At 41.7% G+C, this 19463-nt stretch overlaps 1 protein-coding gene and 1 long non-coding RNA gene across 2 annotated transcripts in view; one reads left to right on the top strand and one right to left on the bottom strand.

The window, feature by feature from the left end:
- The window catches only part of rell1 (RELT like 1), a 117979-nt gene that overhangs the window by 9564 nt on the left and 88952 nt on the right, over window positions 1-19463 (top strand). Inside the window, exon 3 of the mRNA XM_014206479.2 lies at window positions 8498-8572. Coding sequence (XP_014061954.1) covers window positions 8498-8572 — 75 coding nt within the window. The remainder of the gene's footprint in view (window positions 1-8497; window positions 8573-19463) is intronic.
- The window catches only part of LOC123743731 (uncharacterized), a 116477-nt gene that overhangs the window by 7076 nt on the left and 89938 nt on the right, over window positions 1-19463 (bottom strand). The gene's annotated exons all lie outside the window — the stretch shown is intronic.

The following is a 19463-nucleotide window of genomic DNA, read 5'->3' on the forward strand; positions in this document are numbered from 1 at the left end:
ATAGGGACTTTATTTCCACTCTCTCCTTTCACCTACAGAATAGGGACTTTATTTCCACTCTCTCCTTTCACCTACAGAATAGGGACTTTATTTCCACTCTCTCCTTTCACCTACAGAATAGGGACTTTATTTCCACTCTCTCCTTTCACCTACAGAATAGGGACTTTATTTCCACTCTCTCCTTTCACCTACAGAATAGGGACTTTATTTCTAACAGGACTATGGCATTCTCATTACAGGTTGGGCCTTTAGTGTGCTGTCTGCAGGGCGTAACATTAACTCCCGCTAATTGCGGGTAGATTTAGGTATCGGCGGGTAAGAATGTCCATTACACCAGCCACGTTGGCGGGTGGTCAATTTGCATGGCTCAACAGTTCGAGCATTATATTCCCGAATTAAAAAAAGTCAAGTATGAGAACATGTGCGAGTTTGGGTTAGAATCATGCAGCTGTTATTAAAAGTATTTCTGCTGTTTTGTTCCATAGCTGCGAATTGCACAAAGAAAGACGAAGTATATAACCCACCCTACGCAGCAACACTGCTTGGCAGGGGATCTGTGCGCACTGAGTGACGCGCGATATAGATTCATTTTTGGAGGCGCTGCGCACAGGCATACACGTTGATCAGATTTACTCTAACGTCTACAAAGTGAGACTTTAGCCAAGTGTTTCTTGTCATTTTTTTTTTGGTTCACAAGCTCGGTTTTTCAACGTTAGTTTGAGTCTGCTGCTTCAACTGATAGCGAAGAGACGCCCTAGTCGGATCCTAAATCTCTCACCCGTGACAGAACTCAAGGGGCCCTGTTACCGCGGTAACCTCCCGCCCTTAAAGGGGCAGCTGAACATTTTGTCTCGTCTCATTTATGGTTAAAATACTCGAGTCACAAAACATTTTTATGAAATTGAGCACTATAACAATATTAATTATTACTAATATTTCTTGTTTTTTAGAAACATTACCAAGCATGCTCATCTTTTTTGTTGTTGTGTGTGTGTTTTGATGCAATTATGGTGAAACAATATTTTGGCTGGTAAATCATCTGTGGCTGGTAGATGATACATTTTCTTCTTTTTTTAAAATCTACCTGCTACAGTGGCTGGTGGACCTGTACATTTTAGCCACGGACTGTCTGAAACCTCTAGTCTCTCCAAGCCCAACCCCTCCTCTTTCCACCCCCTCCTCTTTCCACATTGTTTAGAGACAAAAGAGTTGGAAAGAACTTTGTTTATTTTACACTCCACTTCCTGGTTCAATTCTGAGTCAACCAGGGTTAGAGAAGGCAAAGGGCAAAGGCCATTTTTGAATGTTTCACAACATGATATATTGATATACGTTAATCATTTAATCTAAGGGCCAGGTCTTGTTCAGTTGCGCACACCGTGGCAAAACCTTTTGCAATGGGAAATCAAAATCTGCGTTCTTCCAATTGGACAAGTTTAGCAACTACCTCCCTGTTTCAAAACACTTTCTTGGTTTCAACAGAACCTGCCACAGCTATGTGTACTGTTTAATGGTGTAGCAGCTGTCCATATACTATACACCATGAGTGTCATATCTTGAACACAGGAAGTATAGCTCATTCCCCCTCAACATCGAACACCCCCTAACTTCAGACACTCTCCAGCGGTTGGAGGATTAAATCACCTTCGAGCTCTACATTTTAAGTGGCCTGGAAAATAACGGTACGTTTTGAGACTGAAGACACCGATTTTCATTGTAGTTTATGTAAGTTAAGTTTTGAGAGTTAAAGAATTTGTGTGTATATTTTTGAGTTTTTTTCTTTTTAATTGGTTTTAAAAACTCTCAACTTAACTGCAATGAATGAAATATATACACACACACAGTTGAAGTCAGAAGTTTACATACATTCAAACTCAGTTTTTCACAATTCCTGACATTTAATCCTAGTAAAAATTCCTTGTCTTAGGTCAGTTAGGATCACCACTTTATTTTAAGAATGTGAAATGTCAGAATAATAGTAGAGAGAATTATTTATTTCAGCTTGTATTTCTTTCATCACATTCCCAGTGGGTCAGAAGTTTACATACTCAATTAGTATTTGCTAGCATTGCCTTTAAATGGTTTAACTTGGGTCAAATGTTTCGGGTAGCCTTCCACAAGCTTCCCACAATAAGTTGGTTGAATTTTGGCCCATTCCTCCTGACAGAGCTGGTGTAACTGAGTCAGGTTTGTAGGCATCCTTGCTCGCAAACGCTTTTTTAGTTCACCTCACAAATTTTCTATGGGATTGAGGTCAGAGCTTTGTGATGGCCACTCCAATAGCTTGACTTTGTTGTCCTTAAGCCATTTTGTCACAACTTTGGAAGTATGCTTGGGGTCATTGTCCATTTGGAAGACGCATTTGCGACCAAGCTTTAACTTCCTGACTGATGTCTTGAGATGTTGCTTCAATATATCCACATAATGTTCCTGCCTCATGATGCCATCTATTTTGTGAAGTGCACCAGGCCCTCCTGCAGCAAAGGACCCCCGCAACATGATGCTGCCACCCCCAAGCTTCACGGTTGGGATGGTGTTCTTCGGCTTGCAAGCCTCCCCCTTTTTCCTCAAAACATAACGATGGTCATTATGGCCAAACAGTTCTATTTTTGTTTCATCAGACCAGAGGACATTTCTCCAAAAAGTACGATCTTTGTCCCCATATGCAGTTGCAAACCGTAGTCTGGCTTTTTTATGGAGGTTTTGGAGCAGTGGCTTCTTCCTTGCTAAGCGGTCTTTCAGGTTATGTCGATATAGGACTTGTTTTACTGTGGATATAGATACTTTTGTACCTGTTTCCTCCAGCATCTTCATAAGGTCCTTTGCCGTTGTCCTGGGATTGATTTGCACTTTTCGCAGCAAAGTACGTTAATCTCTAGGAGACAGAACGGGTCTCCTTCCTGAGCGGTATGACTGCTGCGTAGTCCCATGGTGTTTATACTTGCGTACTATTGTTTGTACAGATGAACGTGGTACCTTCAGGCGTTTGGAAATTGCTCCCAAGGATGAACCAGACTTGTGGAGGTCCAATTTTTTTTTTCTTCTGAGATCTTGACTGATTTCTTTTGATTTTTCCCATGATGTCAAGCAGAGGCACTGAGTTTGAAGGTAGGCCTTGAAATACATCCACACGTACACCTCCAATAGGCTAATTGACATCATTTGAGTCAATCAGAAGCTTCTAAAACCATGTTGTTAGATGACACTACAGTGGTAGACTTGATTACCAACAACGACGAGATGGCCTACAGGGAGGAGGTGAGGGCGGTCGGAGTGTGGTGTCAGGAAAATAACCTCGCACTCAACGTCAACAAAACAAAGGAGATGATCGTGGACTTCAGGAAACAGCAGAGGGAGCACCCCCCTATCCACATCGATGGGACAGTAGTGGAGAAGGTGGAACGGTTTTTTTTTTTAAGTTCCTCGGCGTACACATCACGGACAAACTGAAAGGGTCCACCCACACAGACAGCGTGGTGAAGAAGGCGCAACAGTGCCTCTTCAACCTCAGGAGGCTGAAAAAATGTGGCTTGTCACCAAAAACACCCACAAACGTTTACAGATGCACAATCGAGAGCATCCTGTCGGGCTGTATCACCGCCTGGTACGGCAGCTGCTCCGCCCATAACCGGAAGGCTCTCCAGAGGGTAGTGAGGTCTGCACAACGCATCACCGGGTGCAATCTACCTGCCCTCCAGGACACCTACAACACCCGATGTCACAGGAAGGCCATAAAGATCATCAAGGACAACAACCACCCGAGCCACTGGCTGTTCACCCCGCTACCATCCAGAATGCGAGGTCAGTACAGGTGCATCAAAGCGGGGACCGAGAGACTGAAAAACAGCTTCTATCTCAAGGCCATCAGACTGTTAAACAGCCATCACTAACATTGAGTGGCTGCTGCCAACATACTGACTCAAATCTCTAGCCACTTTAATAATAAAAAATTGGATGTAATTAATGTGTCACTTTATATAATGTTTACATACGCTCCTCATCTCATATGTTTATACTGTACTCTATACCATCTACTGCATCTTGCCTATGCCGTTCAGCCATCGCTCATCCATATATTTATATGTACATATTCTTATTCGTTCCTTTACACTTGTGTGTACAAGGTAGTTGTTGTGAAATTGTTAGATTACTTGTTAGATATTACTACACGGTCGGAACTAGAAGCACAAGCATTTCGCTACACTCACATTAACATCTGCTAATCATGTGTATGTGACCAATAACATTTGATTTGATTAAAGCCATGACATTTTCTGGAATTTTCCAAGCTGTTTAAAGGCAGTCAACTTAGTGTAAACTTCTGACCCACTGGAATTGTGATACAGTGAAATAATCTGTCTGTAAACAATTGTTGGAAAAATGACTTGTGTCATGCACAAAGTAGATGTCCTAACCAACTTGCCAAAACTATAGTTTGTTAACAAGACATTTGTGGCGTGGTTGAAAATCGAGTTTTAATGACTCCAACCTAAGTGTATGTAAACTTCTGACTTCAACTGTATACACACACACACATACATACATACATACATACATACATACATTTTGTAGGACACGCTGTATATTGTACAATTAGACTGCACGACAGACCACATATCATTTAATATCCATCTTTTAACCTACATTTTTCATACTCAATTATACACTGCTCAAAAAAATAAAGGGAACACTTAAACAACACATCCTAGATCTGAATTAAAGAAATCATCTTATTAAATACTTTTTTCTTTACATAGTTGAATGTGCTGACAACAAAATCACACAAAAATAATCAATGGAAATCCAATTCATCAACCCATGGAGGTCTGGATTTGGAGTCACACTCAAAATTAAAGTGGAAAACCACACTACAGGCTGATCCAACTTTGATGTAATGTCCTTAAAACAAGTCAAAATGAGGCTCAGTAGTGTGTGTGTGTGTGGCCCCCACGTGCCTGTATGACCTCCCTACAACACCTGGGCATGCTCCTGATGAGGTGGCGGATGGTCTCCTGAGGGATCTCCTCCCAGACCTGGACTAAAGCATCCGCCAACTCCTGGACAGTCTGTGGTGCAACGTGGCGTTGGTGGATGGAGCGAGACATGATGTCCCAGATGTGCTAAATTGGATTCAGGTCTGGGGAACGGGCAGGCCAGTCCATAGCATCAATGCCTTCCTCTTGCAGGAACTGCTGACACACTCCAGCCACATGAGGTCTAGTATTGTCTTGCATTAGGAGGAACCCAGGGCCAACCGCACCAGCATATGGTCTCACAAGGGGTCTGATGATCTCATCTCGGTACCTAATTGGCAGTCAGGCTACCTCTGGCGAGCACATGGAGGGCTGTGCGGCCCCCCAAAGAAATGCCACCCCACACCATGACTGACCCACCGCCAAACCGGTCATGCTGGAGGATGTTGCAGGCAGCAGAACGTTCTCCACGGCGTCTCCAGACTCTGTCACGTCTGTCACGGGCTCAGTGTGAACCTGCTTTCATCTGTGAAGAGCACAGGGCGCCAGTGGCGAATTTGCCAATCTTGGTGTTCTCTGGCAAATGCAAAACGTCCTGCACGGTGTTGGGCTGTAAGCACAACCCCCACCTGTGGACGTCGAGCCCTCATACTACCCTCATGGAGTCTGTTTCTGACCATTTGAGCAGACACATGCACATTTGTGGCCTGCTGGAGGTCATTTTGCAGGGCTCTGGCAGTGCTCCTCCTGCTCCTCCTTGCACAATGGCGGAGGTAGCGGTCCTGCTGCTGGGTTGTTGCCCTCCTACGGCCTCCTCCACGTTCCACGTCTCCTGATGTACTGGCCTGTCTCCTGGTAGCGCCTCCATGCTCTGGACACTACGCTGACAGACACAGCAAACCTTCTTGCCACAGCTCGCATTGATGTGCCATCCTGGATGAGCTGCACTACCTGAGCCACTTGTGTGGGTTGTTGACTCCGTTTCATGCTACCACTAGAGTGAAAGCACCGCCAGCATTCAAAAGTGACCAAAACATCAGCCAGGAAGCATAGGAACAGAGAAGTGGTCTGTGGTCTCTACCTGCACAACCACTCCTTTATTGGGGGTGTCTTGCTAATTGCCTATAATTTCCACCTGTCGTCTATTCCATTTGCACAACAGCATGTGAAATTTAATGTCAATCAGTGTTGCTTCCTAAGTGGACAGTTTGATTTCACCAAAGTGTGATTGACTTGGGAGTTACATTGTGTTGTTTAAGTGTTCCCTTTATTTTTTTTGATCAGTATATTTTACTATTAAACTGATCTACTTTCTCACAAGATTTATTATTCATTTTTACGACAGCAATAATCATAAAACATTGATGGCTTGATCACAAGATAACAACACTGTTGAAGGTAATATATTACTTTAAACACTGTTGAATATGCTGATAATGTGAGGTGCTACATTACCTCCCTCTGGGTCACCCAGGCAACAGACCTTCCACTGGGTCACCCAGGCAACAGACCTTCCATGCAAAACAAAGACGGGCTACTAGCCCATCTACCAGAGTGTCATTCATCCTTTAAGCCCCATTCAATCCTAAGGCTTATCCTCCGGTATCAGATTACATGTATATCTCACTGACCCATGGAACAGTTGGACAGGCAGGTTTGGCTCTTGAGACTGGGGTGTGTGTGTATGCATAGGGGTTCAGTGTAGGTGTGTGTGCTGTGTAGACAGCCCTCATCTGTTCCTTCTGCTCCAGTTTACAACAACAATACCAATAGGCCTTGCTATGGTGTTATAAGGAATGTCCTAAATATGAGGAACTTAATATACTGTGTGTAGGGATGGTCGGTATACCGCATTTTACGATATACCGGTATTGATGCACGGACCGGTTTGTACTTTACTTTCTATACCGGTATTTGAATGTTTGGTTTGTTAAAAGTGATATGCAGTGTGTAACGTCCATTTTTGTAGTTTAATTTGCTACTTGAGTTCTCTCACTCTCTTTTATTTATTTTTATATATATATATATATATCACTTACCACAACGTCCTAGCCCTGTCACTCAAGGAGCGCATTAGTTGTTCCTCAACCATGAGACACTTGTGTTCCGTCTACATGGTCAATGCAGCACATGCAACAATGTTGACGTCAACGATGCTGTTTTCACTTTGCTTCTTAATGTAAATCCTCTATCGTTCTATAATTACACTATTAGTTTGGAAATAGCTAGTTTCTTTTCTTAGCAAGTTGGGCCTAAATCTTGTTAGATGCTAATCACTAGCTAATAAATTTATTGAGTCAGAGCAAATGTAATTCACTATACAGCCTTATAATACCAAGGATGGTATAGACCTAAAATCAGCATGTTTGTTCCACAGTATCTTCTAAATCAAAGAGGAATACACAAAGCAAAATATGTTAGCTATGAGAATTAAATGTAGCCAAAGATTATAGGGTCCCCTAGAAAACACTTATCAACACTTTGGTTCCTACCCTGTCACAATAACTTGTCCCTGGGATTTTCATTCCTTGTCATGTCAAGCACTGTATTCAAAGTGCACACTTTTTTAATATATTTTTTAAAATATATTCTAATTTTAGAATAATCATTCTATTTCCATGATTCCAACAGTTCACCGAAGTGTTTTGCTCTAAATCGCAAGTCAAATTGCAATTGCAACATTTGGTTAAAAATAAGTCCTAGATTATTTGCCCATATTAAGCAGCCCTATGTGGCAGTGTGAAAATAATCTCAAATGAGTGCAGGAAATGCAGAAATTGATGAAAAATGCTGGAAATGATTTTGGGTTGAATTGAACAGTATAAAACAATCAGAATGGATAGACTCATTTAAAATCACTTAGAATGTATGTGTTGCCACCCTAGGGATCACTCACTACTCATAAAGCACCCTGGGATCACTCACTACTCATAAAGCACCCTGGGATCACTCACTACTCATAAAGCACCCTGGGATCACTCACTACTCATAAAGCACCCTAGGGATCACTCACTACTCATAAAGCACCCTAGGGATCACTCACTACTTATAAAGCACCCTAGGGATCACTCACTACTCATAAAGCACCCTAGGGATCACTCACTACTCATAAAGCACCCTAGGGATCACTCACTACTCATAAAGCACCCTAGGGATCACTCACTACTCATAAAGCACCCTAGGGATCACTCACTACTCATAAAGCACCCTAGGGATCACTCACTACTCATAAAGCAAATTTAGAATTTGTATTCAAAAACACATAAATTACAGTCCCAATTTTGATATCAATATGATATTTTGACCATATCGCCCAGCCCTAACTGTGTGTGTTGTGACAGACCCACAGTGCATTACATAAATGCCCTATGATGATGAAACACCTGTCTGGTCAGGTACCTTTTCTTCTCAGGTAGCATGTTTGCCTTTCTGATGAATGTTAGGGAAAGCCTTTTCATGTCCACGATGACTAATGTGTTCCGGTGTTTATTGAGCTCTTTTTGTAATTGTGTGTTTCTCTACAGAGCTGAACGACACCGACAGCGAGGGCAATGACGACACCGTGGGACAGATCGTTCATTACATCATGAAGAATGAAGGTAAATAGGCAACAATACTGTAACCGAGTGTTTATGGATAATGGATAACTCTGTCTCCTCCCTCCTGACAACAATACTATAACTAGTGTCTATGGACCACTCTACTGTCTCCTACTGACAACAATACTATAACTAGTGTCTATGGACCACTCTACTGACTACAATACTATAACTAGTGTCTATGGACCACTCTACTGTCTCCTACTGACAACAATACTATAACTAGTGTCTATGGACCACTCTACTGTCTCCTACTGACAACAATACTATAACTAGTGTCTATGGACCACTCTACTGTCTCCTACTGACAACAATACTATAACTAGTGTCTATGGACCACTCTACTGTCTCCTACTGACAACAATACTATAACTAGTGTCTATGGACCACTCTACTGTCTCCTACTGACAACAATACTATAACTAGTGTCTATGGACCACTCTACTGTCTCCTACTGACAACAATACTATAACTAGTGTCTATGGACCACTCTACTGTCTCCTACTGACAACAATACTATAACTAGTGTCTATGGACCACTCTACTGTCTCCCACTGACAACAATACTATAACTAGTGTCTATGGACCACTCTACTGTCTCCTCCCTACTGACTACAATACTATAACTAGTGTCTATGGACCACTCTACTGTCTCCTACTGACTACAATACTATAACTAGTGTCTATGGACCACTCTACTGTCTCCTACTGACTACAATACTATAACTAGTGTCTATGGACCACTCTACTGTCTCCTACTGACTACAATACTATAACTAGTGTCTATGGACCACTCTACTGTCTCCTACTGACTACAATACTATAACTAGTGTCTATGGACCACTCTACTGTCTCCTCCCTACTGACTACAATACTATAACTAGTGTCTATGGACCACTCTACTGTCTCCTACTGACAACAATACTATAACTAGTGTCTATGGACCACTCTACTGTCTCCTACTGACTACAATACTATAACTAGTGTCTATGGACCACTCTACTGTCTCCTACTGACAACAATACTATAACTAGTGTCTATGGACCACTCTACTGTCTCCTACTGACTACAATACTATAACTAGTGTCTATGGACCACTCTACTGTCTCCTCCTGACTACAATACTATAACTAGTGTCTATGGACCACTCTACTGTCTCCTCCCTCCTGACTACAATACTATAACTAGTGTCTATGGACCACTCTACTGTCTCCTCCCTCCTGACTACAATACTATAACTAGTGTCTATGGACCACTCTACTGTCTCCTACTGACTACAATACTATAACTAGTGTCTATGGACCACTCTACTGTCTCCTACTGACAACAATACTATAACTAGTGTCTATGGACCACTCTACTGTCTCCTACTGACTACAATACTATAACTAGTGTCTATGGACCACTACTGTCTCCTAACGACTACAATACTATAACTAGTGTCTATGGACCACTATACTGTCTCCTAACAACTACAATACTATAACTAGTGTCTATGGACCACTCTACTATCTCCTCCCTCCTGACTACAATACTATAACTAGTGTCTATGGACCACTCTACTGTCTCCTACTGACAACAATACTATAACTAGTGTCTATGGACCACTATACTGTCTCCTAACAACTACAATACTATAACTAGTGTCTATGGACCACTCTACTATCTCCTCCCTCCTGACAACAATACTATAACTAGTGTCTATGGACCACTCTACTGTCTCCTACTGACTACAATACTATAACTAGTGTCTATGGACCACTCTACTGTCTCCTCCCTACTGACTACAATACTATAACTAGTGTCTATGGACCACTCTACTGTCTCCTACTGACTACAATACTATAACTAGTGTCTATGGACCACTCTACTGTCTCCTACTGACAACAATACTATAACTAGTGTCTATGGACCACTCTACTGTCTCCTACTGACTACAATACTATAACTAGTGTCTATGGACCACTCTACTGTCTCCTACTGACTACAATACTATAACTAGTGTCTATGGACCACTCTACTGTCTCCTCCCTCCTGACTACAATACTATAACTAGTGTCTATGGACCACTCTACTGTCTCCTACTGACAACAATACTATAACTAGTGTCTATGGACCACTCTACTGTCTCCTCCCTACTGACTACAATACTATAACTAGTGTCTATGGACCACTCTACTGTCTCCTACTGACTACAATACTATAACTAGTGTCTATGGACCACTCTACTGTCTCCTCCCTACTGACAACAATACTATAACTAGTGTCTATGGACCACTCTACTGTCTCCTACTGACTACAATACTATAACTAGTGTCTATGGACCACTCTACTGTCTCCTACTGACAACAATACTATAACTAGTGTCTATGGACCACTCTGTCTCCTCCCTACTGACTACAATACTGTAACTAGTGTCTATGGACCACTCTACTGTCTCCTACTGACTACAATACTATAACTAGTGTCTATGGACCACTCTACTGTCTCCTCCCTCCTGACTACAATACTATAACTAGTGTCTATGGACCACTCTACTGTCTCCTACTGACTACAATACTATAACTAGTGTCTATGGACCACTCTACTGTCTCCTCCCTCCTGACAACAATACTATAACTAGTGTCTATGGACCACTCTACTGTCTCCTACTGACAACAATACTATAACTAGTGTCTATGGACCACTCTACTGTCTCCTACTGACTACAATACTATAACTAGTGTCTATGGACCACTCTACTGTCTCCTACTGACTACAATACTATAACTAGTGTCTATGGACCACTCTACTGTCTCCTACTGACTACAATACTATAACTAGTGTCTATGGACCACTCTACTGTCTCCTACTGACTACAATACTATAACTAGTGTCTATGGACCACTCTACTGTCTCCTACTGACAACAATACTATAACTAGTGTCTATGGACCACTCTACTGTCTCCTACTGACTACAATACTATAACTAGTGTCTATGGACCACTCTACTGTCTCCTACTGACTACAATACTATAACTAGTGTCTATGGACCACTCTACTGTCTCCTCCTGACTACAATACTATAACTAGTGTCTATGGACCACTCTACTGTCTCCTACTGACAACAATACTATAACTAGTGTCTATGGACCACTCTACTGTCTCCTACTGACTACAATACTATAATTAGTGTCTATGGACCACTACTGTCTCCTACCGACTACAATACTATAACTAGTGTCTCTGGACCACTATACTGTCTCCTAACAACTACAATACTATAACTAGTGTCTATGGACCACTCTACTATCTCCTCCCTCCTGACTACAATACTATAACTAGTGTCTATGGACCACTCTACTGTCTCCTCCCTACTGACTACAATACTATAACTAGTGTCTATGGACCACTCTACTGTCTCCTACTGACAACAATACTATAACTAGTGTCTATGGACCACTCTACTGTCTCCTACTGACTACAATACTATAACTAGTGTCTATGGACCACTCTACTGTCTCCTCCCTCCTGACTACAATACTATAACTAGTGTCTATGGACCACTCTACTGTCTCCTACTGACTACAATACTATAACTAGTGTCTATGGACCACTCTACTGTCTCCTCCCTACTGACTACAATACTATAACTAGTGTCTATGGACCACTCTACTGTCTCCTACTGACTACAATACTATAACTAGTGTCTATGGACCACTCTACTGTCTCCTACTGACAACAATACTATAACTAGTGTCTATGGACCACTCTACTGTCTCCTCCCTCCTGACTACAATACTATAACTAGTGTCTATGGACCACTCTACTGTCTCCTACTGACTACAATACTATAACTAGTGTCTATGGACCACTCTACTGTCTCCTCCCTCCTGACTACAATACTATAACTAGTGTCTATGGACCACTCTACTGTCTCCTACTGACTACAATACTATAACTAGTGTCTATGGACCACTCTACTGTCTCCTACTGACTACAATACTATAACTAGTGTCTATGGACCACTCTACTGTCTCCTACTGACAACAATACTATAACTAGTGTCTATGGACCACTCTACTGTCTCCTCCCTCCTGACTACAATACTATAACTAGTGTCTATGGACCACTCTACTGTCTCCTACTGACTACAATACTATAACTAGTGTCTATGGACCACTCTACTGTCTCCTACTGACTACAATACTATAACTAGTGTCTATGGACCACTCTACTGTCTCCTACTGACTACAATACTATAACTAGTGTCTATGGACCACTCTACTGTCTCCCTACTGACAACAATACTATAACTAGTGTCTATGGACCACTCTACTGTCTCCTCCTACTGACAACAATACTATAACTAGTGTCTATGGACCACTCTACTGTCTCCTACTGACTACAATACTATAACTAGTGTCTATGGACCACTCTACTGTCTCCTACTGACTACAATACTATAACTAGTGTCTATGGACCACTCTACTGTCTCCTACTGACTACAATACTATAACTAGTGTCTATGGACCACTCTACTGTCTCCTACTGACTACAATACTATAACTAGTGTCTATGGACCACTCTACTGTCTCCTACTGACAACAATACTATAACTAGTGTCTATGGACCACTCTACTGTCTCCTACTGACTACAATACTATAACTAGTGTCTATGGACCACTCTACTGTCTCCTCCCTACTGACTACAATACTATAACTAGTGTCTATGGACCACTCTACTGTCTCCTACTGACTACAATACTATAACTAGTGTCTATGGACCACTCTACTGTCTCCTACTGACTACAATACTATAACTAGTGTCTATGGACCACTCTACTGTCTCCTCCTGACTACAATACTATAACTAGTGTCTATGGACCACTCTACTGTCTCCTCCCTACTGACAACAATACTATAACTAGTGTCTATGGACCACTCTGTCTCCTACTGACTACAATACTATAACTAGTGTCTATGGACCACTCTACTGTCTCCTCCATACTGACTACAATACTATAACTAGTGTCTATGGACCACTCTACTGTCTCCTACTGACTACAATACTATAACTAGTGTCTATGGACCACTCTACTGTCTCCTCCCTCCTGACTACAATACTATAACTAGTGTCTATGGACCACTCTACTGTCTCCTACTGACAACAATACTATAACTAGTGTCTATGGACCACTCTACTGTCTCCTACTGACTACAATACTATAACAGGTGTCTATGGACCACTCTGCTGTCTCCTACTGACTACAATACTATAACTAGTGTCTATGGACCACTCTACTGTCTCCTCCCTCATGACTACAATACTATAACTAGTGTCTATGGACCACTCTACTGTCTCCTCCCTCATGACTACAATACTATAACTAGTGTCTATGGACCACTCTACTGTCTCCTACTGACTACAATACTATAACTAGTGTCTATGGACCACTCTACTGTCTCCTCCCTCCTGACAACAATACTATAACTAGTGTCTATGGACCACTCTACTGTCTCCTACTGACTACAATACTATAACTAGTGTCTATGGACCACTCTACTGTCTCCTACTGACTACAATACTATAACTAGTGTCTATGGACCACTCTACTGTCTCCTACTGACAACAATACTATAACTAGTGTCTATGGACCACTCTGTCTCCTCCCTACTGACTACAATACTGTAACTAGTGTCTATGGACCACTCTACTGTCTCCTACTGACTACAATACTATAACTAGTGTCTATGGACCACTCTACTGTCTCCTCCCTCCTACAATACTATAACTAGTGTCTATGGACCACTCTACTGTCTCCTACTGACTACAATACTATAACTAGTGTCTATGGACCACTCTACTGTCTCCTACTGACAACAATACTATAACTAGTGTCTATGGACCACTCTACTGTCTCCTCCCTACTGACTACAATACTATAACTAGTGTCTATGGACCACTCTACTGTCTCCTACTGACTACAATACTATAACTAGTGTCTATGGACCACTCTACTGTCTCCTCCCTCCTGACAACAATACTATAACTAGTGTCTATGGACCACTCTACTGTCTCCTACTGACTACAATACTATAACTAGTGTCTATGGACCACTCTACTGTCTCCCTACTGACAACAATACTATAACTAGTGTCTATGGACCACTCTACTGTCTCCTACTGACTACAATACTATAACTAGTGTCTATGGACCACTCTACTGTCTCCTACTGACTACAATACTATAACTAGTGTCTATGGACCACTCTACTGTCTCCTACTGACTACAATACTATAACTAGTGTCTATGGACCACTCTACTGTCTCCTACTGACAACAATACTATAACTAGTGTCTATGGACCACTCTACTGTCTCCTCCCTCCTGACTACAATACTATAACTAGTGTCTATGGACCACTCTACTGTCTCCTCCCTCCTGACTACAATACTATAACTAGTGTCTATGGACCACTCTACTGTCTCCTCCCTCCTGACTACAATACTATAACTAGTGTCTATGGACCACTCTACTGTCTCCTCCCTACTGACTACAATACTATAACTAGTGTCTATGGACCACTCTACTGTCTCCTCCCTCCTGACAACAATACTATAACTAGTGTCTATGGTCCACTCTACTGTCTCCTACTGACTACAATACTATAACTAGTGTCTATGGACCACTCTACTGTCTCCTACTGACTACAATACTATAACTAGTGTCTATGGACCACTCTACTGTCTCCTACTGACTACAATACTATAACTAGTGTCTATGGACCACTCTACTGTCTCCCTACTGACTACAATACTATAACTAGTGTCTATGGACCACTCTACTGTCTCCTACTGACTACAATACTATAACTAGTGTCTATGGACCACTCTACTGTCTCCTACTGACTACAATACTATAACTAGTGTCTATGGACCACTCTACTGTCTCCTCCCTCCTGACTACAATACTATAACTAGTGTCTATGGACCACTCTACTGTCTCCTACTGACTACAATACTATAACTAGTGTCTATGGACCACTCTACTGTCTCCTCCCTACTGACAACAATACTATAACTAGTGTCTATGGACCACTCTACTGTCTCCTCCTACTGACTACAATACTATAACTAGTGTCTATGGACCACTCTACTGTCTCCTACTGACTACAATACTATAACTAGTGTCTATGGACCACTCTACTGTCTCCTACTGACTACAATACTATAACAGGTGTCTATGGACCACTCTGCTGTCTCCTACTGACTACAATACTATAACTAGTGTCTATGGACCACTCTACTGTCTCCTACTGACTACAATACTATAACTAGTGTCTATGGACCACTCTACTGTCTCCTCCCTCATGACTACAATACTATAACTAGTGTCTATGGACCACTCTACTGTCTCCTACTGACTACAATACTATAACTAGTGTCTATGGACCACTCTACTGTCTCCTACTGACAACAATACTATAACTAGTGTCTATGGACCACTCTACTGTCTCCTACTGACTACAATACTATAACTAGTGTCTATGGACCACTCTACTGTCTCCTCCCTCCTGACTACAATACTATAACTAGTGTCTATGGACCACTCTACTGTCTCCTACTGACAACAATACTATAACTAGTGTCTATGGACCACTCTACTGTCTCCTACTGACTACAATACTATAACTAGTGTCTATGGACCACTCTACTGTCTCCTCCTGACTACAATACTATAACTAGTGTCTATGGACCACTCTACTGTCTCCTCCCTACTGACTACAATACTATAACTAGTTTCTATGGACCACTCTACTGTCTCCTCCCTACTGACTACAATACTATAACTAGTGTCTATGGACCACTCTACTGTCTCCTCCCTACTGACTACAATACTATAACTAGTGTCTATGGACCACTCTACTGTCTCCTACTGACTACAATACTATAACTAGTGTCTATGGACAACTCTACTGTCTCCTACTGACTACAATACTATAACTAGTGTCTATGGACCACTCTACTGTCTCCTCCTGACTACAATACTATAACTAGTGTCTATGGACCACTCTACTGTCTCCTCCCTCCTGACTACAATACTATAACTAGTGTCTATGGACCACTCTACTGTCTCCTCCCTACTGACTACAATACTATAACTAGTGTCTATGGACCACTCTACTGTCTCCTCCATCCTGACAACAATACTATAACTAGTGTCTATGGACCACTCTACTGTCTCCTCCTGACAACAATACTATAACTAGTGTCTATGGACCACTCTAATGTCTCCTCTCTCCTGACTACAATACTATAACTAGTGTCTATGGACCACTCTACTGTCTCCTACTGACTACAATACTATAACTAGTGTCTATGGACCACTCTACTGTCTCCTCCCTACTGACTACAATATTATAACTAGTGTCTATGGACCACTCTACTGTCTCCTCCATCCTGACAACAATACTATAACTAGTGTCTATGGTCCACTCTACTGTGTCCTACTGACTACAATACTATAACTAGTGTCTATGGACCACTCTACTGTCTCCTACTGACAACAATACTATAACTAGTGTCTATGGACCACTCTACTGTCTCCTACTGACAACAATACTATAACTAGTGTCTATGGACCACTCTACTGTCTCCTACTGACTACAATACTATAACTAGTGTCTATGGACCACTCTACTGTCTCCTACTGACTACAATACTATAACTAGTGTCTATGGACCACTCTACTGTCTCCTACTGACTACAATACTATAACTAGTGTCTATGGACCACTCTACTGTCTCCTCCCCTCCTGACAACAATACTATAACTAGTGTCTATGGACCACTCTACTGTCTCCTACTGACTACAATACTATAACTAGTGTCTATGGACCACTCTACTGTCTCCTCCCTACTGACTACAATACTATAACTAGTGTCTATGGACCACTCTACTGTCTCCTCCCTCCTGACAACAATACTATAACTAGTGTCTATGGACCACTCTACTGTCTCCTACTGACTACAATACTATAACTAGTGTCTATGGACCACTCTACTGTCTCCTCCTGACTACAATACTATAACTAGTGTCTATGGACCACTCTACTGTCTCCTACTGACTACAATACTATAACTAGTGTCTATGGACCACTCTACTGTCTCCTACTGACTACAATACTATAACTAGTGTCTATGGACCACTCTACTGTCTCCTACTGACTACAATACTATAACTAGTGTCTATGGACCACTCTACTGTCTCCTCCCTACTGACTACAATACTATAACTAGTGTCTATGGACCACTCTACTGTCTCCTACTGACTACAATACTATAACTAGTGTCTATGGACCACTCTACTGTCTCCTACTGACTACAATACTATAACTAGTGTCTATGGACCACTCTACTGTCTCCTCCTGACTACAATACTATAACTAGTGTCTATGGACCACTCTACTGTCTCCTCCCTCCTGACTACAATACTATAACTAGTGTCTATGGACCACTCTACTGTCTCCTCCCTACTGACTACAATACTATAACTAGTGTCTATGGACCACTCTACTGTCTCCTACTGACAACAATACTATAACTAGTGTCTATGGACCACTCTACTGTCTCCTACTGACTACAATACTATAACTAGTGTCTATGGACCACTCTACTGTCTCCTCCTGACTACAATACTATAACTAGTGTCTATGGACCACTCTACTGTCTCCTCCCTACTGACTACAATACTATAACTAGTGTCTATGGACCACTCTACTGTCTCCTACTGACTACAATACTATAACTAGTGTCTATGGACCACTCTACTGTGTCCTACTGACTACAATACTATAACTAGTGTCTATGGACCACTCTACTGTCTCCTACTGACAACAATACTATAACTAGTGTCTATGGACCACTCTACTGTCTCCTACTGACAACAATACTATAACTAGTGTCTATGGACCACTCTACTGTCTCCTACTGACTACAATACTATAACTAGTGTCTATGGACCACTCTACTGTCTCCTACTGACTACAATACTATAACTAGTGTCTATGGACCACTCTACTGTCTCCTCCTGACTACAATACTATAACTAGTGTCTATGGACCACTCTACTGTCTCCTCCCTACTGACTACAATACTATAACTATTGTCTATGGACCACTCTACTGTCTCCTACTGACTACAATACTATAACTAGTGTCTATGGTCCACTCTACTGTGTCCTACTGACTACAATACTATAACTAGTGTCTATGGACCACTCTACTGTCTCCTACTGACAACAATACTATAACTAGTGTCTATGGACCACTCTACTGTCTCCTACTGACAACAATACTATAACTAGTGTCTATGGACCACTCTACTGTCTCCTACTGACTACAATACTATAACTAGTGTCTATGGACCACTCTACTGTCTCCTACTGACTACAATACTATAACTAGTGTCTATGGACCACTCTACTGTCTCCTCCCTACTGACAACAATACTATAACTAGTGTCTATGGACCACTCTACTGTCTCCTACTGACTACAATACTATAACTGGTGTCTATGGACCACTCTACTGTCTCCTCTCTCCTGACTACAATACTATAAAAGGTGTCTATGGACCACTCTGCTGTCTCCTACTGACTACAATACTATAACTAGTGTCTATGGACCACTCTGCTGTCTCCTACTGACTACAATACTATAACTAGTGTCTATGGACCACTCTACTGTCTCCTCCCTACTGACTACAATATTATAACTAGTGTCTATCGACCACTCTACTGTCTCCTCCATCCTGACAACAATACTATAACTAGTGTCTATGGACCACTCTACTGTCTCCTACTGACAACAATACTATAACTAGTGTCTATGGACCACTCTACTGTCTCTTA

The sequence above is a fragment of the Salmo salar genome, chromosome ssa07, assembly GCF_905237065.1.
Source record: "Salmo salar chromosome ssa07, Ssal_v3.1, whole genome shotgun sequence".
Taxonomy (NCBI): Eukaryota; Metazoa; Chordata; class Actinopteri; order Salmoniformes; family Salmonidae; genus Salmo; species Salmo salar.